General features: G+C 39.4%; 1 protein-coding gene across 5 annotated transcripts in view; it reads right to left on the bottom strand.

Annotated features, from left to right (window-relative positions):
* The window catches only part of ANO5 (anoctamin 5), a 58418-nt gene extending 30925 nt beyond the window's left edge, over positions 1-27493 (bottom strand). The window contains exons 1-5 of one of the 5 annotated variants that reach the window (XM_051622058.1): positions 27342-27493; positions 14254-14298; positions 11542-11612; positions 4926-4973; positions 454-495 (exon numbers count right to left, since the gene is read on the bottom strand). In XM_051622058.1, coding sequence (XP_051478018.1) covers positions 454-495; positions 4926-4973; positions 11542-11612; positions 14254-14298; positions 27342-27402 — 267 coding nt within the window. In that variant the 5' untranslated portion in view covers positions 27403-27493. The remainder of the gene's footprint in view (positions 1-453; positions 496-4925; positions 4974-11541; positions 11613-14253; positions 14299-27341) is intronic. The other 4 variants (XM_051622060.1, XM_051622061.1, XM_051622062.1 and 1 more) reach the window with 4 other exon arrangements.
* Between the last annotated feature and the right edge of the window lie 215 nt (positions 27494-27708).

The following is a 27708-nucleotide window of genomic DNA, read 5'->3' as shown; positions in this document are numbered from 1 at the left end:
CAAATAAAGACTATTACCTCACTCTCCTAGGGAAGTTGATATTATTTATTATCAGATCAATATTCAGCTCTACTAAATTGTTTAGAAGACAGAGGTTCATACAGCAATGTGCTCTCCACAGAAGCTAATACCCTGGCCTAAGTCTAACTCCACAGTAAGGAAGGCTGGTGTTTGCTTTTTAACCACACTCATCAGCAAAATTGTATCTACATAGGACTGAACTGGGTTTTCATTTTATTAGAGTAGGAACAAAAAAGAGTAACTCAGAGGGATATGCCTCTGTCTTCTCCCTCTTAAGCCATGCAAGGATGCTGGTGAAAAATATTCTGTGCCTTCTCAGAGAACTTTATAACTGTGAACCTTGCTCCCAGTTAACAAAAGGCATCACACAGTGAAGCATGTTATTACTGCAGCCATCCAAGCCACTTGCAATATCATTCATCACTGTTTTACCCTGAGACGTCGCTTCAGGAACAGATTATATCTCCTTCCACGCTGCCGGAATAAGCAACAAGTAGTTAGCAAACCCACTGCTCCTCTCCAAGACCCAAACCAAATCCTTCAAGCACGTACCCCCCATCTAAAGTTAGCAAAAAATACATGTCCTTAAACAAGCCAAGAGAAGCCTCCAACTATTTGAAAAACACGAGCACCCACTAACTTTATGACTATGGTATCTTTTTTGTACTAAAGGCAGAGCTCTGCTGGCATCCATTTTGATAATAAACTTGGGTGATTTAAAAGAATTACTCCTATAATGCTAATTTATGCCATTTGGATACTTAAGCAGATTTTTAAAATGAACAATAAGAAAGTATGTTTGAATGTAATGTAAAGGTAACAAACCAAGCACTGGCTAATGAATAGTGCAGGCATATTTCTGTTACTGGTTGGACTTACTGGGACATAAAAAGATGAAGGGCAACCACGCCATTCCTGAGCTGACAAATTATAAACAATAATATATCTTTATGTGTCTTCATTAGACACACAGGTAACTGAAACCAGGTACCAGCCTAGTTGGACCATTATGGAGAACTCCTGTATTCCTAAAGCCTTTGGGGAGCTACAAGACACTGTTGCAAATAAAAGTTAACACCAAAAGGCTAAAATAAATTATTTCCTGAAAATGCTGCAATCCTCTCTTTGCCTTCCCTCTTTGGCAATTCTGTTGTGTTTTGTTAGTGTTTGTGTTTGGGTTTTTTTGTTATTTTTCTTCTTAAGAAATATTTACAGCAGATCAATTAAAGCAGACAACTTTGTAAGACTGAAACCAGGATAGCTACCTTAGAAAATGCTTTTGCTTCCAAATGCAGTACATAATCATGCAAGTTTAGAGTCTCATAAAAATCACGAATCCAATAGAAGAAAAGAAACCACATTTTCCTATTGTACTCTGTGCTTACAGGTTGTTTTTTCTTGTAAAAATAATTGTGGCTACAGGCAAATTGTGACTGTTTAGATGTTCATTTCATAAAACTAACACAGTGCAGACAACCACACCAACATTCCATAGCACCAACAGTATTGTAATTATTCAGCATTACTGTGAGTGAACCCCAAAGTGAATTCTAATAACTTACATTGCTGGGAATCAGCCTAAAAACAGGCCATCCCAACCATTAATTTAAAAAAACAGAGACTGCAGCACACACATTGTCTTAGTGAACTAACAAAACCCATATCCATACGTGGGAAAAAAAAAAAAATCAATAAATAATATTTACTTGAAAAAAAGCTTCTGCCAAAGGAGTATCCCAAATTATTTGGGTTGTGTAGTTCTAACTAGATTATTCCGTACAATTGAAGTAATACCTTATCTTTAGTGCCATCAAAGTATGCTAATTTTCTAAGCAGAATCCTGCTCAGCCGTTGAAGGGTCTGACTATCAATTTAAGATGATGCAGCAGTCATCGCTGGATCAGCTTGGAGAAAGAAAATACTTATCACTTCCCTCTCCTTCTGTACATAGGACTATTCATCATGGATAGAGACAGACATCCTTATTAAACCCATAAATTATTCCTTTCCATTTTGCTGCATTTGGATTTCACAAGAAGAACAAGATCAGTCTTGCATATTCGTTCAATTCTGTGCATACATGTGACTTTACAGGTTTAAAATATATAAAGTGTTAGAATTTGTATTGATTGCATCAGTGAAACATAGAACATTATGGCTTAGTACATATGATTTCTTAATAGCTTTTTCCAGAACTGTATTCAAATTAATTGATCTTAGATAACCTGCAGTTATTAAATGAAGTTACATCTCATCAGAGCAGACATTCCATGGTGTATCTTCTGGATTACAAGTAACCAAATTAAAATTTCCCAGTGCAGCACAGATAGTGAGCAGAAGATTTTGAAAAACTGAGTAATACCCCATGAGACATTACAGAAGTGATGGGGCCCAGAGGCATTTGGTGAAAACTCAAGAGGCAACAGCCACAAGTTGCAATAACGAAAATTCCTACTGGATGTGAGGGTGTGGTTGAACAGGTACAACAGGTTCCTCAGAGAGACTGTGTAATCTCCATCCTCAGAGATTGACCAAACAAGACCTTGACTGCACAACCTGATCTGAGTTGGAAGTCATCCTTGGCCAAGGGAACCTCCAGAGGACCCTTACAATCCAGGTCACTGCATGATTCTATGAAATGGTGTTACTACAAGTGTTCAGCATTTACCAGTGCTTCCAAAAAGTTTAATAAATCCATTAGATAAAAAAGTAAAAAACCCCACTTTTTCAAAACCAAATACTGCCCAGTTGTTCTCCTGTAGCAACTTCCATGTTTGAATAGTCTAATTATCTTAATAAGAACTGAGGGATTTTATAGTCTGCGGACAGGTGTGCTAATTAAACACTGTAATGATCTACCATGAAGAGGTAAATTTCCATATGGTTGCTTAAATTCAAACTAACTGGATTAATACAGAATTATATTAATATTTCTAGATACCCCATAATCAATAATTTCTGTCTAGCCATCCAGTGGAGGTCAGGGTATTGGACCATGTGCAACCGAACAACCCTCCAAATCCCTGGACTTGTGATCCTCACCTTAGACATGAACTAAAGCCCTGCAGTAGGAAACTGTGACTCAAACAGGACAGGTTACAGGACAGACCAAAATGTCAGCATGAAAATGTACAAGGCACAGCTCAAGATGAAGGTTGTAACACCTCATGTTCAGTTCTGCCCAAACTGGCCTGGGTGAAGCCTGTAAATGCTGGCTGGTGGTCACACACTATGTCCAAATCCATCAACACTCTCCAGCACTGCTAAATACTTGCTGAGCAGGCCATGGCCACTGGGCTCCCTCAGGTGCCTCAGATACACTTCTCCAGGTCCAAAGCAAACAAGGCTGCCACCACAAACAGGAGGGGGGAAAGCAAGCTGCTGGATGTGGCATCAGCCACTAAACACTGTAACAGAAACTGCTTCAGATAAATTACTTTGTATGGAAGCTGACGAGTCTGTGGTAAACATCTCCTGGCCCTGCTCACCCACCAAAGCAGGCAGATGCCTGACCATGCTCAGGACAATCTGTGAGCCCTCGGAGGGCTAAGGGTATCACGCTGGAAAAGGAAACGCGTTTTGCAGGTTATATCTGAACGATTTAATCCTGTATATTTTCAAAGGGCTCAGAGCAATTTCTATTTCTGGTCATCCACCTAACACGTAAACATTTGATGAAATTAATTTCCAAATGCAAAAAGCTCCTGGAAATGCATTTCCACAACACAAAAACTTACACGCACCCTACTGAAAATAAAAAAAAAAAAGGCAAATTCCTGGTTTCTGCAGAATAATCTCAATTCCCACTATACCAGAGACCCCCCTTGCATGAAGTTCTCCAATATTTTTCCTTGGAGGAATCCACGCAACTGAAGTGCTTACCCACTTCAAAGAAGTGTATTAAAACACTCTTAGCACCACACATCCAAATTTCCAATTATGCTTCATGCAGGCTACACAACTTGCATACAAATATAACCTTTCCCATTCAAAGAAACACAAAGCCCCATGTAATTTAGCTAAAACTTGCAAGCTACTTTTTGCACCTTTACCACACTCGTTTCGAACCAGATTAAAATATGAAAGCTTGAAAACATGCATTTCAAAGCAGTTTAAGACACCGAGATAGTTGCACTACAATCTAAATGCGCAGGAGAAGCCTCTCTGGATAAAAGAACATGTTAAACAGAACAGAACCAAGGGAAATAAAAAATATGCTAAGACAGCATATGTGTTAATGTAAGACACCAAAGCCCAACATAAGCAAGCAGACAGTTTTAATACACCTCAGCATGTACTTTAGTTATCTTAAATTCATTTCTGTAATTTTATCTCCATAAAAGAATGATGGCTTTTGTAGGTTTTCTAATATATTTGACAATTTATACAATTATCTTGTCTGTGAATTTCAATACAAGGATGTTTTGAGCTTTTCCTTAGTATTTGCTACAATAAGAAAAAAAAAAAAAAAGCAACGCATTTCAAATGCTGTCAGTGTTTGTTTCTTGCTTTTTGGAACATTTTAAAGTACCATGCTGACTCACAGAGCCCTCAGATACCATGATAAAAAGGAATCCCAAGTTTGTTATAACACCATAGTCAGAATATAACCTACATCCCATCAAACCAAAACAATGATAAAAAAGCAAACTTTCCAGTTTACTCCACCAATACTTTTCAATTTTGTCTATTACCCTTTTGATTTCCTTGAAATTATAATTTAAGCCATCATTAGAAATAAACACAACAAAACATTCATTTTTACATGCTAGGAAAAAACTACTTTTTAAAGGATGGCTTCCTTGAAACTGGAAAATTTTTTGGTGAGGGACATTTTGGCATATGGTAGTAGAAGACGCCACACAAATTCATGCAAGGAAGCATGAATATTGGTCACTGCTTACCACTTGATGTTCGGGGATGAGTAAAGTAGTCTCAGTGCTGTTTAGGCCCTGCCAGTGGCATCACGGGAAAAACATAATGTTGTTAGCGATGATGCAAAGGATGCTTTAAAATAAAAGGCTATTTCAGAAGAAACAGAGTAGCTTCTGGTTTAAGTTGCTGAAAAGCTATTTTGAGTGATGGCTGGATTTTCAGTCCACACAGAGTTTAAACCAACCTCTGCTTCCTCAGGTGAGCTGGATCTCTAGCCTGCACCACTGATTTTACATGTCACACATTGATTTTTAAGTATTAACAACTTTTATTAAAAGCTATACAGTATTCTTCAGCACTTCCATTATAAAAAAATAAACAACAGCCCAGATTTCCGTTTACAAGCTGATAAAGAACAACTTTTAATAGTAGTTTTTTTTATTTTAATATCAAAGAGAGAAAACATAAGAGAGCACAGGGAAGGCTGTGCTTGCATTCAGAACAAACGTGATGCCCCTCAGTTATTTTCTCGATGCAAACTGAAATTATATCATGTGCACTGAACAAAAAACAAATACAAGGAAACAAATCATTAATCTCATAGTGTAGACAAGGCAAATTGGTGTCAGTAATTGTAGTTGTTCTGCCTAATGAGACTAGTGAAGGCTTCCCAGCTTCCAGTTCTGATCCACGCCTGGTGAGGCCCTACCCTGATTTTTATTGTACAAGATCTAGGTGCTCCTTCTTCTCCTGGACGTCGGCCTGGAGGACACTGAAATGTCCTCGGGTCAAATTCCACAAAGGGCTGACAGCAACACTGACAGCAGAGGACTCTGCAAAGATCAGCTACCCTACAAAGATGTGTCCCTAAGCTATCTGGGGGTCCTGGCTCACAACCGTGGGATTGCATGAGCAAGGGATTTTGAGACCAGGCTTCGCTGTTGGAATGAATAATGGTTTGCAATACCTAAGCTGTTTTGCAGTATCTAATTCTGTTAGTCTATAATTCCTTATACTCGTGTTTTGCTTTTGAAATCAAATCACAGGCAGGTTTAAATGGTGTGAGTGCATTATGAAAACATGACAGTTCTCAGTGGAATTACATTAACTTTCAACAGAAGCAGAAAAGTAACTTCATTTCATTATTGTATCATTTATTTGTTTAGAGTTCTAATATTTCAGAAAGGATATTCCCCAAAATCTAATTTTCATAGAGTAATGTCAATGTTTTTTGAAATTAGAAATTAATATTTTTCACTTTTATTACTATTTTACTTTGGAGAAACTGCACAGGTCTGTTCCTGTGATTCTGTGAAACAAATGTGCTATTTTTGTACCTGCTTAAACTCAAGTAATACATACACACATCTATACATCCTTTCTTCATGATGCTATCTCTGAGTACTTGCTTATCTAAACAAGATAAAAATCTGCTTTTCAGAATTCAGTCAAAGAAACTCTCAAAGATCAATCCAGTTTTTGACAAAAAAAGCCACATGAGAAACAGCACAACTCTGACCAGCTGCACTTCTGCTCTTACCCTAAGATGGCATGAACTGGCTTTAGAAGTCTAATCCTCACAGCACTGATGCTACTGGAAAAACCTGCACTATTTGTAGAGAACTAAGGGCTGAGACTGAGGTGGAAAGTTTTTCTCCAAATTTGCACTGAAACACTGCTCCATGATTAGATGTAAATCTGGATTTTAGCCACCCACCCACTGGTCCTCACATGCAGCCCACACTGCTTCTCTCCAAGATAAAATTGTTAATACGTTTAGTGAAACACTAAGCTGTGAGATGAAGGGGCACACAGCTGGCAAGAGTCCCTTCTACATTCCTATGCATTTTGTGAAATGCCTTCCTGTTAATCTTGGGAATGCATCCTGCTCTCAATACAACTGTCTGAGATTCATTAGTTGAACTCATGGGGGTTAACTACTGTAGAACTGGTGATTAAACTTTCTCCTGCACATTTGAAGTGGAAGAACTCTTGTAGAGAGACACACTTTCTCATTATATGCCAAAATCTATGTACAGCATAAAGGGGCTCCAATCTTGATGACACATGGCCCCCATAATAAGAACCAACCAGTGCTTTCAGGAACGCTCAAATAGTCCAACTTTGTTGAGATGAACAGCAAGAATAAAGAAGGTTGGCAGTGGGGTTAGGGTGGTCCTTCATACTTGGGAATCCACTCTCCTAAGTAATTTTCATGTGCTCTCTCTCTGCCCAAAACATCCCTTAGACTGTGTTTTGCAGTTACACTTTAAAGAACTCTTTCTGTGTTTCCTTCTAGACTTTGAAAGTGATTTGATCTGTCTTCACAGTATTAATAATGTTATTTTATGTTTCTCTCTACTTGAAAACCCACCGGTCTGACTTGAAAAATGAACAAGAATGAAAAATAATGGACATTATGAAGGTGTTTCTTCAGGAAAAAAAAAAAAAAAAAATCATTTGAAACACCTGCAGTACCTGCTGCTCTCAGAAAAAATAATTTGTATCATCTCACTAATTTTTGTAAAATGCATTGCTTTAAAACATTTGATGGAGCTCTGCCAACTCACTTCTGCTAACCTGGCTTCAGTAAAACACAGGCTGTTCTCAGATTTTCTCACGATCAAGTTACAATATGAAAAATCCTGATTAACAGTTTTTAGTGAGCATTTCACTAGTGTGAAATTAGCAGGAAAGGTGAAAATTTCATAAAGAAATGTGCAAAATCATTTCCTACCTTCTCAGGAAGGTAGGATGGGGCAGAACCCTGCAGCTTTACTCTGAGAGCAGTGCAGCCACCTGCCTTTTATGAGGGTGAGAATCTCAGGGTCCCCATACATACAAAGCAAATATTTTCAGTTACTTTGTATTTCTTAACTGCAATAGCAGGCAGTCTGCTACATACACCTCTTACAAATGTCACTGAACTACAAACTAGTGACTCAATCTTCCACAAACTCTGTACTGATGTTAAGATTCTCCCACTTTTAGTGTCAGAAAATTTGATACAAATTTAATTTTGTAGCCTTCCAGTCTTGAATTATTGAACTGACCTTCTTTCCTCGTAAGGATAAGAACCCTATTTGTTAGTAGGTCTCAGGGTCATTTACTTTGTAACTTGAACAGCTAATGATAATGCCTGAACAGAGATGCACTGGACTACCAAAACAGAACTGTGCCATCATCTATTTTTCTAGTGCTCTCTCTGCACAGAGGAAGCACAGACCTAAAGCACAGAGGAAAAAGATTCTCAGGTTTAATTTAATTAATTTTCCAATTTGCCTGAAAAGACTTTCACAGGCATTTATGTATTTCTTGGAACAGAAACACCATAAAGGCTGATTCAGGTAGATGCTACAGAGTATATATCTATTATCATATGACATTATGTATTATATAATATGAATATATATATTCATATATATATATAGACAAAACATACTGTCTATACACTGTTAGGACAGTTGCCTGTCCCTAACAGAAGGGGTTGTCTGTGAATTACTAATTTAACAATGACATAATTTGAAGCAGTCCCCATTGCAATGCCTGCCTGAAAATATTTTTATCATATGCTTTTTGTCTAACTCTCTGAAGTCTCTCTCTTTTAACTTGCTGAAAACATCATCTTGCCTCTCTGCATGACAAAGTATCTAGAAATGATTCATATTATAAGGCTTTTAATATGAAAAGGTGTTGAACTTCAAGCAATCTTGTTTCTTTTGTTCTTGTGGGAGATAAAAATAAAAACAAGGAAACTCAAAAAGAAGCAGATAAAAAAAAAAAAGAAAAAAGAACAGGGTGAAACAGACAAGATGCAGCAGATAAGGGCACAAAGAAAATCATAAGGAAGGATCAAATGCACCATTCATTGGAGACTCAATTGCTTTTTGAGAATTGGACTTCATCTGACTTCTATATATATACTGGCAGGCTTCACTACAGACTGTTTTTCACCTTTTGTTTTACTTGCATCATTCCTTATGTCTAACTGACATATTCCTTTACAGATTACAAAAGAAAAAAACTACCACTGAATTATGGGATAGGAAGTGTCTCCATATTTGAATCTAGATTTCTTCTGTACCCTCCTCTGTTGCTAAATCAATGATAAGGCCTCAGCTTTTTGTCCCTGCTGTTGAACAGGACAATATTACTGTAAGTTACATTTCTTCTCTTCCACAATAAGACAGCCTGAGGATAATGAAGTTGTGACCTGAATGTAAATTCATTTAACTCCTTCCCAATGGTCTTTTTATGAATGAATTCCATTTCTGTTCTAAAATTATCTGACTTAACTTGTCTTAAGACTTCCAAGTATTGTCCAATTGCAGGAACAAAGAAGAGAAGTACGTGGTTAAGTAACAAGAAAATTACCAGCATATCACCAGAGTAAAATGATAAAATAGAGAAAAGTGCTGTCTGTCAAAAAAAAAACCCAAACCAAATCATGTTGACCTGTGCTCAAAAGGGTCTTGGTGAAAAAAGGAGAAACCATGGCTTGACTTTCTTTCGTCCTGGGATGGATGAGTCTGTTTAATTCCTATGGGAACGTATCAAGGATGTCAAAAGGCAGCCTAGCAATGAACTGAAGGAAAATAAATCCTTCCAGCTTATAAGAAAACTGAAGTTCTGACAACACATGAAGTTAAAGGATTAGCATGATATGAAAAAAAAAAAAAATAAAAAAATCAGAGCTATCTTACTGTTGGAATGAATTAATGGAAAAATGTAAAGGATCGACTTAACCTGAATATCTAGAACATTAATCATCAAGAACTAAGCCTGTCATGGCTGGTAAGAGTGTGAAACAGGGCAAGAAGATTAACTCCGTAACTTTATGTCTGTCTAATGCATAGAAAGCAAAAATTAGACACATGACACTATTAGGACACATGGAGTAGGATAACACAAAGCACAGAAAAATACTAAGTTGAATGGCAGCTTGCATCAGATAACTGTTTGACCTGGAGAAATAAAGCACCTAAAGCCAAATAAGCCATCTGTGCTTAGAGGGAGAGAGGAAAATAATGAAACAACCTGAGTCATCAAGTTAACTATGGATTGATATTGCTAATATGGCAATACTTCATGCTATTTAAGAACAAACTATGAAGAAAAATAATTATGTAAGGAAAATGCATAAGTAGAAAACAAGAGAAAAGGCAGCATGAAGTTACAGCATGAAGTTACCAAGAACATTTTTGAGAGGGTAGCCAGATAAATTTTTCATAAGACAACCTCCGAGACATGAAAGTGCTGAAGATCAAAGCCTCCATTTCTATCCCACTATGAATCTTTCACCCTTCAAAATTCAAATCTGATGTCTCTACATACATGACACACACTTTGCACCCTTTCTCTCATGTTCCCTTCCTTTTCCTATGTCCTAAGTCATGATGTGAATTCTTCCAGGCTTTGGTGAAATCAGTCATCTCCACTTTTTCAGAGACACTCAAAAGGAACTCAGAATCTGCTTCAGACTCTGATGCTTATCACAATATGATGATTCATATGCTATCATTTAAGATTGCATCTGCCCATGGTTCAGTGAGGTTTTTGATATGGCTGTTCAATGAAAATGTTCCTGGAGGAAAGGATTACTACAACCTACAGAACAGATTAAGAAAGCAGAAGGGTTAACATACCCTCCTTTCTTAAGATGGAACAAGTAGATTTATGAAAACATTTAGATTACAAGGCTGCATGTGCTAGCAAGATAAAGATCTGTGTCATATAGGAAGCAGTTCTGAGTTCTGCCTTCACAAGACCATCTCCAAATTTGTCACTGAGACATAGGTGAGGACATGTTTCACTCTTAAGAAGTTCAGAAGAACAACTTGTTTTCCAACACTCAATTCAACGTATATACTTTCTGATCAGTGCTCATGGCCAGTAGGAGACTCTGCTTTGACAGAGCATTTATTTATTTTCCTCTGTGAAACTCTTCCTACCTCCCTTTAAGGATATAATAACCATAATAAAGAAATAAGACCATAGAAATTAAAATAAAATACCCATTTCAAGAATGTATATTTTCATTATTCTTTTTTAATCTGTTTCTTAACTGAATGCTAACCATGAGCTATTGTGTACTGTACACATTTAGCAATGAGGTAGGGTGGAAAAATTAATATTAGATGGTGCTATTTGGATTGCACGTGTTGCAAGGAAGAGGCATTCTTATAACTCAAATCTTCACTGACTTTCTCATAAATCTTGCTGTCAAAATGTTCCTAGAGCAGAGGAAAGCCAGAGTGCCTCCATTTCCCTATTGAGCCAGCAACATAATACACAGCATAAAACAAAGTGTTGGGTTTGTGCAGAAGCATTATGTTTTTCCAATTGCCAAAACATTGAATGATGGTGTGATTCCCATTTCCAGACTGATCCTGCAAACACTGTTAAGTCCATGCTGTTTTCTACTACTACTGTGTTGTAGTGCTGACACTTGTCACTCTTACAAGACTCCATGAGTACCAGTGTTACTATCATGGTTTTGGTCCTTCAGAACACTAGATGAACAGGATGTTTACATGGATAAAAAAAGGAGGTATAAAACAACCTAAAAGAAATATTATTTACAAATCTAATTCCATCTTTCACAACAACCAATAATATGTAAACACCACTTGTGCTGGACCTTACCTCAGAGCTGCTTGGGGCTTCTGATCCTGATGCTGAAATAGTTTCACATAAAGGTCCATTGAGTTCTTCCCCTAAGGAACATTGAAAAAAAGATGCACATAAATACATTCCTTTTTTTAAAATATGATTGTATCTGAAAATGAAACGAACCTTGAAGGCATGAAACTATGAACAAGGAAAAGCTGGAAAATAATGCTCAGCTACATAAAATCTTAAAGAATGATTCTCTGAAGGGGAAGAAATGCTGGGAGATACAACATACTCAGTCTGCATTACCTGGTTGTAACCTTGAAGTCACAGAAACACATTTTTAACTGTGACGAACGAAGTCAGCATCACGTATTTTCCTTGTCTCAAATGTCTGCTAGCTTACTGGCTATGAGGGTCTCACACTCAGAGCTTTGCAGCCTTAGTTATGCAAGTTCAATTATCTCTGGGGTCGTTTGCTAGGAAATGAATTAGTTTTTCTGTTGCAAAGAGATTAATGGTGCATAGCTCCAAAATTACAGATGCCCACATAATGGGGATATGATGACAAGATCAAGAATAGCAATATCACCTTAAATTACCAAGCTTCTTGTTATTTAAAAAAAAAAATTCATTCATTTTAACAACAGTTTTGAACTCTGAGATGACCTTCCCACAAATATAGTCAGTCCACCAAGGACATTTTTATTTAAATGTTAGCATTACAGGAAAAAACCACATTTACAATGTTTAGATCCCTAAATCATAGAGATGTTGGCTGTCACCAGTTACCTCTGGAGAGCAATACAAAGGCCATCAGCTAGGCCCCTGCTCCAAGAAGATCTTGTAAACAATCTCTGCTGATGAGACAGAGACCAGTCTCCTAAATCAGGCATCTAAATAACTCCACCACTGGTGGAAAAGGATAAGCAGCTTAGAAAACAGCCCATCACAGCTTATAGCAGGCATCTAATAAAGTTGCCTCTTTCTTCTGAAAAAAAAATATATATAAAATTGATTATACTTCTTTCTCCACCAAACAGCAGAGTGTTGCTGTGCAGAGCTCAGACAGGACAGGCTGACTAACAACTACAGTTAGATTATTCCTACCAGTAAACCAAACAGGTTATTTTTCCATAACTTTTTTCCATAACCTGCAAATATTTGATATCAAAACGGCAGGATATAAACTGGCTCTTCGGAAATCTCTAATAAGCTACTTAGATATAGCTTGAGAGTCCTGTAATTGTTTTCTTTGTCTAAGTTCACTTACATAAAGCAGTCTCTGTAATTTATAACTGTATGTACGATGTGATGAGAAACCAGGCAATGGTATTAACAGTATTTAACATATAACTAATAAGTTTCTGAATGCTAAGACATTCAGAGTTGTTGCATGTTATTTTGCTAAAGCAAGTTATGCCTGCAAAATCTGTATTAGATGATACAATTTGAACACTTAGGTTCTAGAAAGATGTGTGTATATGCTGATATAAATTTGGAAAATAGTGTTAAGCCACCTCTAAAAATTTAGTATTAAAGTAAATAATTTGGGATCATTCTTCCTACCTAAGTATATCATAACATGCTAGAGGGACTACGCTCGAAGACAGGCCACCAAACACAGAAAAGGTTTGCAGGAGCAGCTTCAGCACAGAACTGAATTCACTTCACCTCCCAACATAGCACAAGCGTTCAACATGGACGAGAAACAAATGGCACATCATGGGAGAATATTATACAAACACAGAAGTCTTGACTCAAAAACAACTATCAAAATAGTCACATTAAGTTGCTTGAAAAACTGCTTCTACACGAATATTCCTAAGTAGATGTTCTACCTCAATACAGGGCTGGCTCTCAGCATATGCCAATTTGGCAGCTTCCCAGGACACTAGATGGCTGCCTGATGGAAGAAAGGGAAGATCACCAGCATGCTCTGCTGCCTACAGCCCTGGAAAGCAGGTGGCTGTTGCAGCTTTGGCCAAAGGTATGGAGCCCAGGGCCCAAGAGCAAAAAGCCCAACCATTTGGTCACACAACCAAAGCAATGGCAGGAGCAACTTGGCACCTTGTCCCTGGAGCGGTAACGTTCAATTTGCCTAGGCTGCTGAGAGGACTTGCACTGATTCCTACAAGAGTCTTGGCATCTGTTGTTTTTTTTTTTATTAAGCTTTCTGTTGTTGTGATAGTCTAACCTCAGGAACAAGCACAATTCAGGAGTTCTAAATTTAAATGCTCTTCCAGTACCACAGATGATTAGTTAGGCAACTTGTGGAAGGCAGTCACAGAATCCTAGGGGTTGGAAGGGACCTCGAAAGATCATCTAGTCCAAATCCTCTTGGTATATCTGATCCAGAGGAATAAAACCCAATAACCCTAGAGTAGAACACAGGGTGGCAAAAAGAGAAAGCAAAACATGTATTAGGTGAGAAGTACAACCTACTTAATACATTAACTCCTTGAAAAACATGTAAGCAGGTTCCTGAGCAGGGACAGTACAAGAAATGCACATCCAAGTCATGTAGGAAGGTATAAAGGATCCACAACCCACAACTCCAACAAGCACCAGGAATGGAGATGCCCAGATAGTTCTTAATCAAGAAAGTTGCCCATGGATGGGCTAAGAATTGACTTGAAAGTTACACGTCCATCTGATTTCCAAGAGGCTCTCAGCAGAAAAAAAAACAAAGGACAGAAGACACACAGAGAAGGGGGGCAGGTGTGATGCTGGGCAGTACAATACCTTTTGACCATGATGGCTTGAACTTGGTGAGAACAGCAATGTCATCTTTAAAAGGAAAAAACACTTCAGTAAGAGCCAGAAGAAAAATCCTCTTTTAACATGAACCCATTTAATAATTCTCCTCTATCCTTTACAATACAGCCAATTATTATCCAACAGAAGAATAAACCTGAGACTGTGACCTAGACTGAAAGGATGGAGCAGGTTCCTCTTGAAACACCAACATTCACCATAAGGTCATCCAGGGACCTTATTCAGCAACACAAACAAGGATACCACCTTCCTGTATCTGAAGCAGGGACGATGATAAGAGTTTCTGCTAGCCAAGAAAATACCTTTAAAATTCCTCAAAAAATTACAACTTCATATGTAAAGACAGGAGTAAACCAATAATACTCTATTAAAACCACTGTATTTGAGGGAACAGGCTTGTTCTTCAACACTTCATGCTCTAGTGTACATAAAGAGATCTAGAAACCTCTGCACATGAAGAAGAAGAAATGAGGACATCTACTAAACAGAAGTGGCCCTTCAACACAAAATATTTTTGTACAAATTGCAGTCACTCCTTACAAATTCAAAATTCAATCCCAGAAACACAGTCTGACTATCAGAACCCATTCATATTGTTTCAGACTTATATATTTGAATATTTATTCAAATTGTTGGCATCTCTTGGCCATGCACACATGTCCTAGTTGAAAGAAATATCCCCTTCCCCAAGTCACCACTGTCTCCAACAGTCTTAAGAGTTCTGAACACAACTATTTTTAACTCCTTAGACACATGTTTTGGGAGTTTGCACAAATAAGTGAGCTTCACGTGGCCTGTAATTTTGCAGTATTCACATCTGCTGCCCTGAACTACACCCTATTGCTGGGAAACCTACTTAGAAACTTCAGTCTGCCACCCTTCAGAATTACAGACCACTTCTGTTTCAATTACAGACCCAAATGATCAGATCAACAGTAATCCAGAACAGCTCACAGAAATCAACATTCAAAACTGAAGATGGAGACTATAACGAAGAGTGATTTTGTTTCTTAAAATATATATGTAGTTTACCCCACAAAAAGGTACTTTTATTAGTGCAATCTTATAATTTCTCTAACGAGCATCAAAAACAGCTTCTTGTGTGATGTAATGATTAGTTGTTCCACAAGAGTTTAACTTTGTTCACAGTGCCTGAGTCACCTACATGGTAAAACTAACAATTTAGGAAAAGATAAAAGGATGTCATTTCAAAAGTGGACATATTGGTTAAAATAAGTGCTTTGATATGATTCATAATTCAGGAATCAAAAAGTTCCATGATTCTAAGACTCTTAAGTTGTTCTTCAAAACCTTTTTTACTGGGACCAGAGATGTTTAACAACTTTCTTGGTGACATGAACAAGTTCGCTGGCCACACCAAGCGGTGTGGTGCGGTTGACTCGCTGGAGGGAAGAGATGCCATCCAGAGGGACCCTGATGGGCTTGAGAGGTGAGCTTGTGAAAACGACATGAAGTTCAACAAGGCCAAGTACAAGGTTCTGAACTGGGTCAGGGCAATCCCAGACATAAAAATACAGGCTGGACAGAGAACGGATTGAGAACAGCCCTGAGGAGAAGGACTTGCATGTGTTAGTTGACATAAAACTCAACATACATTTTAAATTGGAAGAGAGTAGATTTAGATTAGAAATTAGGAGGAAATTCTTTCCTGTGAGGGTGGTGAGACACTGGAACAGGTTGCCCAGGGAAGTTTGGGATGCCCTCTCCCTGGAAGCATTCGAGGGCAGGCTGGACAGACTTTGAGTAATCTGGTCTAGTGGGAGTTGACCTGCCCATGCAAGTGGGTTGCAACTAGATGATCTTTAAGGTCCCTTCCAAACCAAACCATTCTATGATTCTATGATTTTATGATGAAAGACAAAAACCCTTAGTGGTCTAGATACCAACATGCTCACAGTTCTTCCAAGATGCCACTGTAGCTGCAACTTACAGAACTGGCATGCAAGCTAATCAAGTACAACTAGTCATCACATTTAAAATCATATAAATGGATTGGAGACCACACACACAAGCTACACAGACTTTTTAAAACTAAAAGTCATCTGCAAGAAGACAAGCAGCACAAAATAAAACTGTTTATTTTGACCAGTGCTGTTTAATTTAATTTATAAAATCTCATTGAACACAAGCAAATGCATTCAGTGATGTTGCAAAAAAGTAATAATGCCACTGTAAAGCAAGGCCTCCTGGAGCCCTGTATTTTCTGATGGCTGGTGCAAGATAGGAAGCAAGGCTCCAAGATGCCAAAGGACTAGTGATTTGTCTCTCTGCACCAAAAATGAGCTGCAGGTTCTCTGGGAAAAATGCAACCTGTCACAGGCCACATCCTGGTCACAACAGCTGTGACTCAACTAGGCAAATAAAAGGTCCAGGACACAGACACAACCACTGGACTGTGTGCTTGACTTAACTATTAGTGCACTTTGTGGAACGGTTTTTGGCTTTCACCACTCTCCCAGGCAGAGCAGAAAAATACCATGGAGGACATCACATGCCAAACTCTGGTCCTCAAAAGAGTACGGAGAAGTCTGCCCTGCTTGGGGAAGAAGGAATTTTAGCCATATGGATGTGGCTGGACTGTGCTAGTTGTCCTCTGAGGCCAATGAAAAAGCTTTGGCTTTTTTATTTACTAGCACAGGCACAGCCTGGGATGCTCCAGCATTTTTAACAGTACCTAAGCAGCAATCTCCCTGGAAGATGATGATCTATGTCACTTCAGCATCCTCAGTAAGCTGGCAGATGGGAAGAAAAAAGCTTGGCTGATGCTGCTGCACTCAAGACCCAGCTGGGCACTGAGCAGCTGGTGTGTAGATGCTGCAGTCTGGCACAGTTCAGAGCAACTCTGCGACAGAAAACAGAGCCAGAAAAGACATTCAAGTTTTCCTTTCTTTCAACTCTATCACTCTGATTCATCTGCACCAAGAAGAACTCTTGGTAGATACCTTTCTACCAGTAAAAACATTAACACATTAGATGCTTCTAAAGCCCAGTGGCAGCTGAACAGTTTTAGAGATCAAAATTTTCATTTTGATTCCTACTGAACTAGAAAATCATCTTCCACTACAACTAGAAAATCATCAGCACTTGCACACCTAAGACCTCTGACAAAGCTACTCCAAAGGCAAAATCAGAGCCAGGATTCTCAGGCAGATGCTCGTAAAATATTGCTTAGCAGCAGCAGGAAAGCATTACTACTGGCATCGCTACTACTTTCAGCACTGTTTCCAGAATACTACTTCCATTTATTTCCACAGTTTTCTTAGTAACAGCATCCCTTTCAGTTGCCAAAAACAAGAGCAACTTTCAGATCTGTCATACTGTTCTGCATATATGTGATGCCTTCAACATGTTAGTTTACACACATACATATCCCTAGAACACATTTTTGATAGTCCAGGTAAAATAAAAAAAACAACACAACTCCAAATTTACATCACAGTTGTTATGAGGTAGCTACTTTGCACAACAAAGACACTTCCTAATAGTCATCCTCATCAAGCAATGAAAGAAAATTGCCCTGCCATTATTCAAAACCCTTGCCTGCCTGACAGAAAAGAGAATTCAATTTAAAACATGATTATTTATCACTAAATCAATGTGCTATTTATGGTGCTGTGTCCTTTGCTCCCAAAAGATCACCAGGGGATTCCTGCTGTAGTGGGACCTACCCTGACAGATTTCCGTCTTTGATAAGGAATGATTCAGCACTGAGTCACTAACCAAAATGCACGCTGAACAAAAGACCTCTCCAGAATAAGGTTGATCATTCCAAGGAAGCTTCATAATGACTATTGTAAGTGCTTCCATATCTAAGAAAAACATGCCTTTAAAATGACTTATTAACTACATTTATGTGTATATTGACCATCTCCTCCCACAGCTGGATGACTGGGTTGCCTAGGGGAACTGAGGACCCATCTAGTATGCTGGCTCCTGAACAAGTAAAATAAGTGTTATTGCTTCACTTGTCATAATCTAAAAAGTAATAACTGCACTGCTAACCCAAAGATTCCATTTCAAATTATGCTTGAAGTGATGGTTTATGCACACTCAGAGCTGCTCCTACAATGTAAAACTACTCCTTAACAATGCAAATGTTAAATTCTCAGCAAATCCAAGAAAATTTATTGAAAACATTTTAAAAGAACTTAATGATTTCCTTAAAAAAAACCCAGATTGCATTCAAGTATAGTCTGCTTCATAGACATTGTAATTTTCAGCATGTGTTTTATTATTAAAAAAGCGATTCCAGAGAACAGGTACTTATCAATACACAGAAAGAAAAAAAACCAACTGTATTTTATATAAGCATAAATATACAAACAAAAAAAATCTAACAGTAGGAAAGTCTCATTTAGCATTTTGAAAAGACATGAAGTCCTCAGTTCTAATCTCCAGTGAAGTAAAAGGGTATTTATATGAGAACTGAGGTTTACCCTCAGCTGCCTTCCCTTTAAATGACCACAAAATATTCTGTTGAATAAAAGGCACAGAGTTAAAAATAAATAAATAAATAAATTTGCTAAATCTATTTTTTTGCAAAAAAACCACAAACATAGTGTTATGCTGCAGAATTAAATGGCATTTTAATGTGGTTAAGCCAATAACCATCACCATACTGTAGGTACCAGCATGGACAAGACTTGAAACGTGCTGTGAGCACTGAAGTTAGCACCTACACCTTCCAGTTATCATCTTCTTGCAGAATGACACATGCAAACTGATTAAGAGGTTCATCTGCAATGAAAAAATGAAAAAAAGAAAGTCCTGACCAGTAATAACTGGATAAAGTCCGGTGTTTTTAAGTTGTGTAGCATTTAGATGCATGCTAGTAAAGGGAACGGGACACCAGACTGCAGGATTCCCGACAACTCGAGCAGCACTATAGCTCTGCTTGTTTGCACTTCAGACTATTTATATGTGCAGGGCCAGATTTCATCAGCACAGTGTGACTGCAGAGGCAGGCAAACAGCTCGGGTAATGGCCCTGCATATATATATAAGAAGGTGCCAGGTTCTCCCACATCTCCTTTAAGAAAAGATGAAGGGGAATGGTGGTATTGCCTTTCATCACAGTCCGAGGGAATTAAAAGTTCTTCACAAAGTGTTAGGTACAGACCCGCTTTCCTAGTGTTCCTAGAGGCACACTTAAAATCTTCTACCATTCATAATTAATGCACTTCTCCAACTTCCATTGAAATCACTAACATAACCCTGAAGCAATCCAATATCTGATTTCTTTTTGAATTTGAAGTATACGAGTTTTCAACAGTAGGAGGGGGCCCAGTTCACTCTATGGGCATATGGCACATCCCATCCTTGTATGAGACATCTTCTGTGGGTACTGTAACAGAAAAGTGATATATGAACAGGGAACTAAGGAGAGGAAATAGTGAAAAGGGTGTGAATAAGTTTTGCATGAACTAGGAACATACATGACTTGTACATTGTAGCAGGACGCTCCATCTCTCAATATGCCTGCCTCAGATTTACTCTATTATTCAACTGCTTTTGTCTCTCAGCTTCACAGGCCCAGGCCTGGAGTGGAAAGGTTCCCATGAGAAAGGAGAAGGCCTAGCAAAATCTGAGCTGGTAAAAACCTTGAAAGGTACAAACAGAGGCCAAGCTGGTGTTCGTAACACCTGCTGCTCTCTGATGTTGAAGAACATGGAGCTCAGCCCAGGCACAACTAGGCCTGAAACAGAGATAAAGTAAGAACGAACAGATACACAGAAGAGTTTGCTTGGTTGGGAACTGGGCCTTCATGAATTTTTCCTGCTGTTTTCGTTTTACTCTCCAATGAGAGATTCTGGAGGTACGGCTAGTGGTCAAATGACAGCAGTCAATCCACTTTATTCTATAAAAGCCTAGTCCCATTTTTGATCAGGAGGACTTCCATACACTTTCCCTGGAGGTTGATGGACCTTCTCTCCTCCAGCAGGGACGCCTGCCAGAGAGACTGATTCTTGAGAATTACAGTCCACCCAAGGACACCCAGCTGTGGCCTGGCAAGGGTGAGAAATACAAACTCTTTCAATGTCTTTATTAGTAAAATTAACATTAAGTAGCCTTCATCATTAAGTTTAAGACTGTAGAATCCTTTAAGAGTGATAATTAATATTCTAGGCCTAGTATAGAATTTGATAGTAAGTTGCCAGCATTTTAATGGTTAATCTTTATTGTTTGATTTAACTATAAGTAGAGAAATTCACTGCTAAGAAACCCTTTGCATTCAAACTGCACTTCTGTTCTGATCTCCCTACACTTTTGCTGTACTTGTGCTTTGCACTCTGAAGAGTTGAAACCCCAACGTCATATGCAATACATTTTGATTAGTGCATATATATCTCATCTGCTGTCTGTTCCATTCAGGACATACATTTATTAAGAAAGAAAAAAGCAATATATAAAAAACTACACTTTGAGTTTACTGTCCTCTGGGAGTATTCCTCATTTTCCTGCTGCCTGGACATTTAACATCGGATGGCCAAGTTCACACACAATTGTTTGTCCCTTCTGTTCTGCATGCTCTACCTAGTTCAATAATTTTTTGGTTATGCTTCCACTGAAATGTGTCATTGAAAATTCTGCTACTGTACTCACCAGGACAAGTATTTCATTTTCTCACATTAAACAACATAAAATGTATCAGTATAAAAAGAATTTTTACAAACAAATCCCATTATTATTATTATTTGTTTTTTTCAGAGGCATGAGTTTACAAGATTTAATGTTTTCTGTCCAAACGACTTTAAAGACTATGGAAGTCATCTTTCCAACTCTGGAAGTCACATGTTGAACTCAGAGAGAAAGTTCCTATCAATCAAGAAAAGGAGCAGGGCAATGGATCATGGCTCCCATCACTGGAGTTTTTTAGGTAAGTACCAATCAATCAACAGGACTGAAGTATGCAAAGGCATCCAACTTGCCAATGGCCTCAAAATCACATCTGCTAGTCATTACTCCTTAGCATGGTATATTTCTAGCACACTATAAATTGTACAAACATAGGCTCTCTGATTTCCTACCTGATAGTTAAGAAAACCTCTTCGAATAACAAACCACAGCGGCCCTTTCTAATTTAGGGCTAGTGCAGAAAATTAAAGGCCAGCCATTTGCATCACGAGCCCTGCCCACATGGCTTGCTGCGGCTCTGTTATCTTGCCAAAGGCCTCAAATTTCACATTTACCCTTGTGAGCCTGCAAAGTAAGACAAGAGGATCACTTGGGATTTCCAGTTTAAAATTGTACTTCCCCCAAAGACATTCTAACTTGCTAAAAAACAGCACCTGGAACTTCAGCACCTCTACTGCTCCTCTCTGAGTAGTGGAGAATGGTTCTGACTGCACTAGAAGACCCAGGCAAACCAAACAAGAAGAAATAATGAGGTGCTAAGATTATAATGTTAAGTGCAAGTGTGTGATCCATGTACACTGGAAAAAGGCTGATTTGAAACAACAGCCTAGAATGAATTATTTTCACACAAATAACACAAATTGTTGATTTATTCTTAATTTATTCTTAATGGACAGATTTGTAAGATTACTATATTATAAATGAAAAAAAAAAGTAGTAGTGAATGCCATAACTCATTCATCTAAAAGATCTACAGAAAATTCTAGATTACAACCCTGCAAACAGGACATAAGACAAACTATCTCCTCATTTCTTGGGCACTAGTTACAACAAAAGCAGAAACCCTGCATTAGCATAAACCAATGATGAAAGCAGGGGCTAAAGGGAGAGGGTGAATGCAGGCATAAAACATGTGGGAATACGTGCTTGTTCTGCCTTGGTACAGTGTGAAAAGAGTGATCCAAATTTCCATTTGGATGTATTCTGAATACACAGCAATAGATTCAGAAGCCTTTACTGGGTTACTGTAATATGAGTATTGCAGGTATGGAATTAAGGTATTTTCTCAGCTGTCCTGGAGAACTACACTTACACACAGATTTTCATTTTACACCCCTCAGCCTACCCAGGCAGTTAAATTTGGTATTGTATTATCATACGTTAAGAGAGATAATTAGTGCTTGCAATGCTTGTCAGCACAGTTGCATAGGACTTGCAGTCTCCAGCACTGGTTCAGGGCATCCTGCCTTATTCTGCACCTTTTGATCAGCAGCAGCCAAGCAGCCTGCCAGCACACCTTTTCTTGGCATGCCTCAGCCTAGAACAATGAACACCATAGGTCTAACAGCTGTGTAGGTTCCTGCAGGAGGCACTTCCTGAAAAACACACACCTCTATAGTATAATCCAAGTAACCAAGTCCCAACTTAGAATCAACTCCTCCCACCTATGTTTAATCTATAAATAATTCCTGACATACTTTTCAGCTTTCTGCAGATAGCTGACACCTCAAAAGCCTTCAAGATCTGTAATTGATCTATTCTAGCACCAGAAGATTGCTAGAACCACAACATAAAGATCTACCTTCCCCTTTGTGCATTTATCACATGCACATGTGAAAAGCTACTACCAAGTATAATTAAATTACTGCTAGATAATGAAGTACAATTGCTCTTCAATTCACCCCCTAGATAACAATAAAAAGATACTGGAAAAGCTCACTGCATTATTACTTTACCACTTAACATCTGACACAGCAATGCTTGCCACTTTTTTACATTACCTATAAGTTCTCAGTTATCTCTTTCTATTAGGTGACAGTACTTCTCCCCTATGAATATATACAACTCATTAATTAGTTTACAGATACTAAACATGAAGAAAATGGTGTTTGTTTTGTTGTTGGGGTTTTTTTACAAAATATCTGCAAACAGTTCACAGCAGTTTTAAAAGCACATTTTCAAGTGTTCCTTGTATCTTATCCTAGTTTTTCCTTACATCATAATAATTATTAATCATTTGTACATGCTGAAGTGCCCTTCTGTTTTACGGCACAGTTACTTCCACAGGGACTTTTCCAAAGTGCAAAAACTCATATTTCAACACCAGCTTTCAGTTCTCAACACGTGCTGCTAAAGTACCTGTTAAGTAAAAGCTTGAAAAGCAAAGCAGCATTACATTTTTTTGCACATTGAGAAGAATTACTTACAGAAAATACTTAAGGGTACAATTTCACTGACCAGCAGCAAAGACTGGAAACTTCCCAGCTGTAGGTATACTTACAAAACTTTGAATTTTACTCAGATCCAAAGCCAAATTTTTAGTTTAAAAAAAAAAAAAAAAAGCAACTCCCCATACACTGGAAACCTGCCTTTCCATTAATCCTATGAAGTATGTCAGAATGGAACACAACATCAGACAGTACCTTGGCTGGAAACTGCCTGGGAGGGGAACACTGAGAAAACATTCCTCTGCCTCACACTGCACTTGGGTTTCAGTTGCTTCCTTCATGTTTATTTGGCATTCCCAGCCCAGAACCTCTGCCCAGAGCTGGAACCAAGCCCTTCTTCTGGGAGCCCCTGCAAGGGACAAACCGCAGCAGAGCATTTTCTTTCATTCTCTGAGGAAAAAGATTAACCTGCAGGCCCCTTTTTTAAACAGAGGCTAACCAGCATTCACCTGGGATGGGCAGGACAGTCTTCAGTTCTTTACCTGAGGGAATTCAGCTGCATTTTCCAGCTCTCTGAAGCGTGGCTTGAATTTACCACATAATTGCCACTGGGTTGAGGTGGCACGGCAGCGACTAAATCCCTCCTCTGGAGCTGCTCTGCTTTGCCACTCATCGGGCTGCAGAGAGAGGGTATAAAAGTGACTTTAACCTCCTACTTGGGGTTCTCATAAGTCTCAGTTACCAGTGCAAGGGCAATTTTGAAATTTTGTTTGTTTGGGTTTTTTTAAACTCACTCAATCCCTGGGGAAAATATATATTCAAATCTGTATTCAATAGCTGCAGTGCGATGGGCTTCATGTTTTAATTTTCTCACTAAAAGCACCACAGCACATTACACACACAAAAAAAGGCAAGGTTATGCAGGTTGTTGGGATCAGTTCCCAAAAGCAGGCTTTCCTACTACAAACTGGAGTTTTCCATTAAAAGGAGGTTTACCTTCCAATAACCAACCTGTATTTACACTGTGCCCCCGCAGTGACGCATCGCAGCCAGTGAAGAAATTCCACTCAGGAACTGCACGTTGGTTGGTCTAACGGGAGTATTTTCTCCCCTGCCATATATATTCTGAAATAAGTCTAAACTCCTCTGAGCTTTTATTACCTGGGAATAATCTTTAAAAACAGCTTTCACATTAACAAACCCTCTGCTTTAGCCCTGTGAGAACATGATATCCCATTCAGCGTTTCCACAAATAGATCAGAAATTACTATATACATTGCTCTAGTAATTAGAGACAGATGTAGTTTTGAAGAGGCCTGTATGTTATGTTACTAGTACGAATCATAATTTTTCTGATTAAATAAGTGAAGTATAATTCTATTAACTGACAGCAGTACTTGGCCCTGCATGCTGAGGCATTATGACAAGCCAACACACTGGCACAAGAATCATTTGCAAGTCACACCATGAGCTTTTCCCAATGGTTTACTGGAAATTCAGGGAAAATGAGCACAGTGACAACCAATCTAAGTAAGCATTTGAATTTAGATGAGTCTTAAAGAGTATTTTGAGTTCAAACAAGACTCACAAAAGTTTTGACAAAGGAGCCATGCGTATAAAGGCAGTGTTTTTCAAATCACAGCACACAGCAAATTCTGAGTTTCCAGAAGATCCGCAGTCTTGAGGATATATTCCAGGATATATATACACACAGCTACTGTAGCATAAAAAAATATGGAAGATAGCATAGAAAAAAGATTTCCTAACAACATACTGTGGTCTTCCCCTAATATTTACATCCCCATTTTCCAGGTTCCCTTTCCTTAGTTTTCAATATTGAAAGTAAAAGGCACACAGCTTCCAACAGAGAGCTAAATCACACACACAAATCTGGAAGTTATTACCTCATGTGGGTGTAATTTCACGGGAAGCCAGAACACTTCCTTCAAGGTAGAAGTTTTGGCACATGGTCTCTACACAGACTGCAAGCTAAACTTTCAGCTGCTGGTTAGTAGCTTTTCACTCCCACAACCTGTTTCTCAGCATTCAAGTTTAATGAAAAGCAATAGTAAACCAGAATGAAATACACACATACTATCCAAATATAAACTCCTCTTTAAGGAAAATAAGGAGCAGATGTTTTTTTTCTCCTGCCTTGTTCCTGCTAACTCACACAGACCCTGCTTGCACATGTCAGAGATCAATAGCTTGGAGCCTCCTAAATAGGCTATCTGTTGCTTAAAAGCACAAAGCAGATGTTGTGATCTACAAGAAGTCCCTGAGGCAGACAATATATGCATACTGTTCATTTTTCTTAACTACAATTTAAAGAAAATTTTAATTTTTTTCATCTTTTAGACAATTTTGGACAACAAGCTGACATACGCTTTAAAACATAGACTCACTTTACCCCTATTCAGTTTGTTTCTGGTTTAGAAAAGTGTTTGATTTAAAAAATGTTTATGACTATAAAAAAAACCACAAGATGCTCCCAGGAAAACTTAACGCGGTGGAACTAAGTTTCCAAACCTGACTTCTAAGATCATTCTCTAAATGATTATTGCATATTTTGTAAATATTTTTTTGTCTCAAGCTACTTGAGAAGAACAACCACTGGTTATAACATCAGCTCAGTCTCAAGCACTTTTCACTGCTCAAAGGCAGTGGGATGGGACGGGCAATGACTCAGGTCTCCCCACAAGAGTTTGGAAAGGCATTGCTGGCTGAGAGGCTGTAACTCCCATCTGCTTCAGTTCCTGAGCCAGCCTGCCAGCTCCAGCGGGCTTCCAGGGAGAGGGAAAACGTTGGTCTGACACTTGCTGCGGCCGCCTGCCTCCCCACAGCTGGACACCGCTCCTTGCTGTCCTGTAAACAGCTTCTTTGGGATAACTTTCACAGTCATTAGCTCCTGCCACACTTCTCTGAAACAAGACTGGCAAATATTTTGAAAATAATTTTGCTCTAGTGCTTGAGGTGTTTTAAACTGACATTCTGTTTTCCTAAATGAGATCGTGTAGTCAAGCTGTGAGGGAAAACATACAGCTCAAGCAGCCAACCCAGAAGCTCTCAGTGGTTTTTCCCTACTTTTAAGATCTTCTAGGACTAAATAACTTAGAATCTTTCTGAAAATATAATTGTACTAGCTTACATCTGACTGTTGATTTATGTTGCCAGGTGAGGAATGGATACATAACACACTTAGCACTTACGTCATGTTATTTTGCAAAATCATACTATTACCACATTTATTATAAGTAATTACAGCACATACTGACTCAAACTGGAAACTGGAGGCTGGTTAACTGCAAGAAAGCAAGGCCCTAACATCCACCCGCTGCAATGCAACTGGTGGGGGGGCCTTGCCCAAAGCTGACCAGGTAGCCGTGCCTCTGGGATGGAGCAAGGCAGGAGAGAGAGGCTGCTCCCACCTTCCGAAGCGAGGTGACCTGCTCTGCTCTGAGCCTTCTCGTAATGACAGTCTCGGCTACGGGTAGACGAGGCTCAACTCAGGCTGAACCCAGCTGGTGCTTTGAAAAAGGCTACAAGTTTGCTCTTGGGCAAAGGCAGCCTTTGCATCTCAAAAACCAAGGGTTATCTCCAGTTTTTGTTCTGAGCTGCGTGCTGATGTAGGAGCCATTTTAACTTTTTTTTTCAAGGTTTATTTGGGGTTTAGAGAGACCTAATCGAACTATGCTCACGGCCATGCAAACGTGCTCGGTGTTTCCAGCGGAAGCCGGACACCAGGAGTTAGCCGGTATCAACCCCATCTCCCAGACCCCCGGGCCAACACCGGGTAGCCTCCCCCTCCCTTCGCTACCGGGAGTGTCCCCTGGAGTGTGCCCTGCCTCCCACCCGGTCTCCGAGTCACCACCGGGCAGGAAGCCCCGGCCGCGCCCGTCCCCGGAGCACCCTCCTCCCAGGGCCGGGGATGGGGGGGGGGGACGGACGGGTAGGCGGAACAAAGCAGCGATCTCCCGTCCCCGTCCCCCATTCCCTCCCCGTCATCTCCTACCATCCGCAGACAGAGCCATCTCGATAAGGGTCTCATTGCCTTTCTTCCCCAAACGATTCATGGTAGCCGCTTTTTTCTCTTCTTCTCCTTTCACGCCCGCGGCTCGGGGGATGCCTCCCGGGAGCGGATGGGAGAAGAGGGGGTGAGTCAGTTCCCGGGGGGCCGCCCCATGCATGCGCACTGCCTGCAGAGGCGGAGCGCGGAGAGGGGGGCACCCGAGGAGGGAGGGATAACCGGGGGGCCGTGCCCGACCGGGGAATCCGCCCGTCGGCCGCCCCGGCGGGAACCGCGCCTGGTCGGGGACGGTCACTTTAGCCCCGGGGAAGGTCTTTGCCTCTGTCAGATCTCCATTAAACCCTTTGCTTTT

The sequence above is a fragment of the Apus apus genome, chromosome 5 (genome assembly GCF_020740795.1).
Source record: "Apus apus isolate bApuApu2 chromosome 5, bApuApu2.pri.cur, whole genome shotgun sequence".
Classification (NCBI taxonomy): domain Eukaryota; kingdom Metazoa; phylum Chordata; class Aves; order Apodiformes; family Apodidae; genus Apus; species Apus apus.
Note: the sequence above shows the minus strand (reverse complement) of the source record. Positions and strands in the feature narration are given on the sequence as shown.